Genomic DNA, 2,720 nt, shown 5'->3' on the forward strand with positions numbered 1-2,720 from the left:
TTGGGCACAGTGTGATGAGTGGTGAAATGTGACTGGAGTGAGGGAATTGCTGCAGTAGGAATGATGTCTTGCTTTGCTTAGGATGCACTTCCATGCCTGTTTCTCTTTTCTTAGGTCGATTGTGAGAAGCCAAGCACCCTCCCTCCCCTCCCCTCTGAGAGGATTTCTTTTAAGCAAAGCTGACTCAATCTCTGAGGACCAGACCTCACTGATGACTGGGAAGCAAAGAGTACCCAGGAAAGCACTTTTACCACGGACAGCTGCTCCTCAGGAGCACCAGGAACTCATCTTCTAAATAAAATCTGTGCCCCTTCCGTGCAGACCCGATGTCTGCTGCAATGGATACAGAATCAACATATTCGGGATACTCCCACTACTCAGGTCACTCCAAAAAAGCTCACAGACAAGGGTAAGGAAATGTTTCTTTTTAATTACATACCACTCTAAGTTAGGACATGTCCTATGGAAAAAAACTTTAAGCCAAGATGAAATCAGTGGGGCCATAGCTCTGGAACAGATACATAAGGAGAGTCCACATGAGGAACACAGGGAGGAGACTGGAAGCTGCTAATTCGATGATATTCAATCTGTTGGATGTATGCTGAGTTATATATGGCCAGAAAGACTGCGATAGTGCTAGCAGAAGGAAAAAATCACTTCACTCTCCTCTTAAAGTGTGGGGAAACAGTACAGTCTCTGGGGAGAAGATGTGTTAGACTTCCTAAAGTGATAATTGCCAGTTGTTTTCTCTTCTGATGCTATTTCTTTATTGTGTAATAAGGTTTCCTGTCTTTCCCCACCATCCTCCTGACTACTCTGTTGATGGTGTGTTGGGGGTTTTTTTAAATGGAGTGGTACTTGGGTCCACAACAAGTTCTTTATCAGCATTGATTGGATTAGAAGCCAGGCTTTTCTGAACTTGAATAGCAAATCCTCTGTTGTGGTAGTTCAACAGCCTCAAAACCCGACTCTTCTGAAACTTGTGGTTATTTGGGAGCATTTTCCTTTTTCTTTTTTTGTTTTCCTTGCATCATCGTTAGTTTTACATGCAAAATGTGTGCCACTTAGTTTTTGCAACTTACTACTGAGCTGCTCGGACATAATTTTGCATTTCGGAAGCAATTACCCTGTGTGGTTGGAAAAAGAATTCTTCCATGAAATGCAGTCTCTTTGCTTGCAGTCCAGCTATTGAGTAAAACTTCGCTTGTTTGCCTTTTTTCCCTTCTTTAACACCCCACCCCCAAGGCACACTGCCCTTATAAACTTACAATGTCATGTGGAAAGATGCCTTCAGTGTTTCAAAAACAACATAAAAATCCTAGAGCCTCTTACTATGAACTGGAAAAAGTCTCATCCCAGGAAACTTTTGGGCTTTGGTAATTCCAAGAGAGAGGCAGTGGAGAGGGCAGAGCTGGGACACTGGATGCTCATGAGGTTTAAGCTGGTCCCTGGGCACAGTGAGGGTCTCTGGTATGAAGGCTGCTTTGCTGTCCCATGTAGGTTGGGAGAGGAAAATATTGGTGATCAGATTGGTAGGGCTTAATTCATCTTGAGACATTCTCAGATGAGAAGCTGTGAGGTCTGCAAGGGTACTCTGGAAGTAAACACTAGCCTGGTACTCTTGATGTTCCTGCTCTCTTTGTAAGAGGTCAGCTTGGGGTTATTAACCAGTGGAAGTAACACTGTAGGACAGTTGGTGAAGTTTAAGCTTGTAGATGAAAAGACTCTACGTTGCAGGAGCTAAAGCTGTATCGATTAATTTCTCGTGTTAACCGTGCATGTCTCTGTGAGATACTTTATTGTAGGGGGAGAACTGTGTAGAGCAGTTAATCCTAAATGGAGTTGCCAGTCGTTTGGAGAATGCAGGCTTCCATTTCAAGCACAGCACTGACAGAAGCTGTTTTAAGAGAACATGAGGTGGTGGGCATGTACCCTGTTTTTCCCCCTCTGTTCACTGAGAGGGTAGTCTGTCCCAGTCTCCAGGCTATAGACTTCTCTGGGCAAGGTCCCTTTCTACTTCTTCCAAAGCCTGTTTTGTCACAGATTGAGTCAATGTTGATCAAGAGATGGGCAAGCTTGACGACAGTTTAATGCTTAGGGCACCTGTTACAGGCAGAGGTGTAGTGCATTCCAGGCCCTGCTCTGGAAAATAACCAGTAACATTGTTCTCCTCTTGCTCTGTTTGGAAAAGGAGTCGGGACAGACACAAATCACCACGAAGCAAAGATGGCAGTCGATCTGAGAAGTCCGTCACTATCCAGACACCTCCTGCAGAGCCACTGCTTGGGAATGATGCCTCTCGGGCAGAGGAGGGCCAGGTAAGGAAGGTGTGAAAGTGAACATGGAGTGTATTTCATGGAACAGAGCATATGGCTTATTGGCACGAGTGAGGAAAAAACAGCAACGCGGCATTGCTTCCATTCTGTTTAGTAAAGAATCGTGACTTAGTGGGTACCCTTTACTTGTGCATAAAACCAAGGTCTCAATCAGTTTTCTTTTCCTGAGAGCATGATTTTTTCATGTGCTGCTGATGTGACTGCTTCCAGGGCACTAATTTGCCTCTGTCTCCAGAGCATCATCTGTCAAGCTCAGTAGAAACATCTGTTTCCATCATCTCACTGTGCTTTATTCAGGTCAACCTTTTCACCTGTATGTATATTTTAGTTTTTAAGCAGGATCTTTTCTAAGTAATCATGTAAAGCACATTAGAATCAGGATTC

The 2,720-nt window shown here is 44.1% G+C and overlaps 1 protein-coding gene across 1 annotated transcript in view; it reads left to right on the forward strand.

Moving 5' to 3' along the window:
* Window positions 1-338: 338 nt before the first annotated feature.
* The window catches only part of LOC103811501 (vang-like protein 1), a 32,128-nt gene continuing 29,746 nt past the window's right edge, over window positions 339-2,720 (forward strand). The window contains exons 1-3 of the mRNA XM_009084516.1: window positions 339-409; window positions 2,113-2,118; window positions 2,192-2,318. Of these exons, the coding sequence (XP_009082764.1) occupies window positions 339-409; window positions 2,113-2,118; window positions 2,192-2,318 (204 nt within the window). The remainder of the gene's footprint in view (window positions 410-2,112; window positions 2,119-2,191; window positions 2,319-2,720) is intronic.

The sequence above is a fragment of the Acanthisitta chloris genome, unplaced genomic scaffold (assembly GCF_000695815.1).
Source record: "Acanthisitta chloris isolate BGI_N310 unplaced genomic scaffold, ASM69581v1 scaffold2440, whole genome shotgun sequence".
NCBI lineage: Eukaryota > Metazoa > Chordata > Aves > Passeriformes > Acanthisittidae > Acanthisitta > Acanthisitta chloris.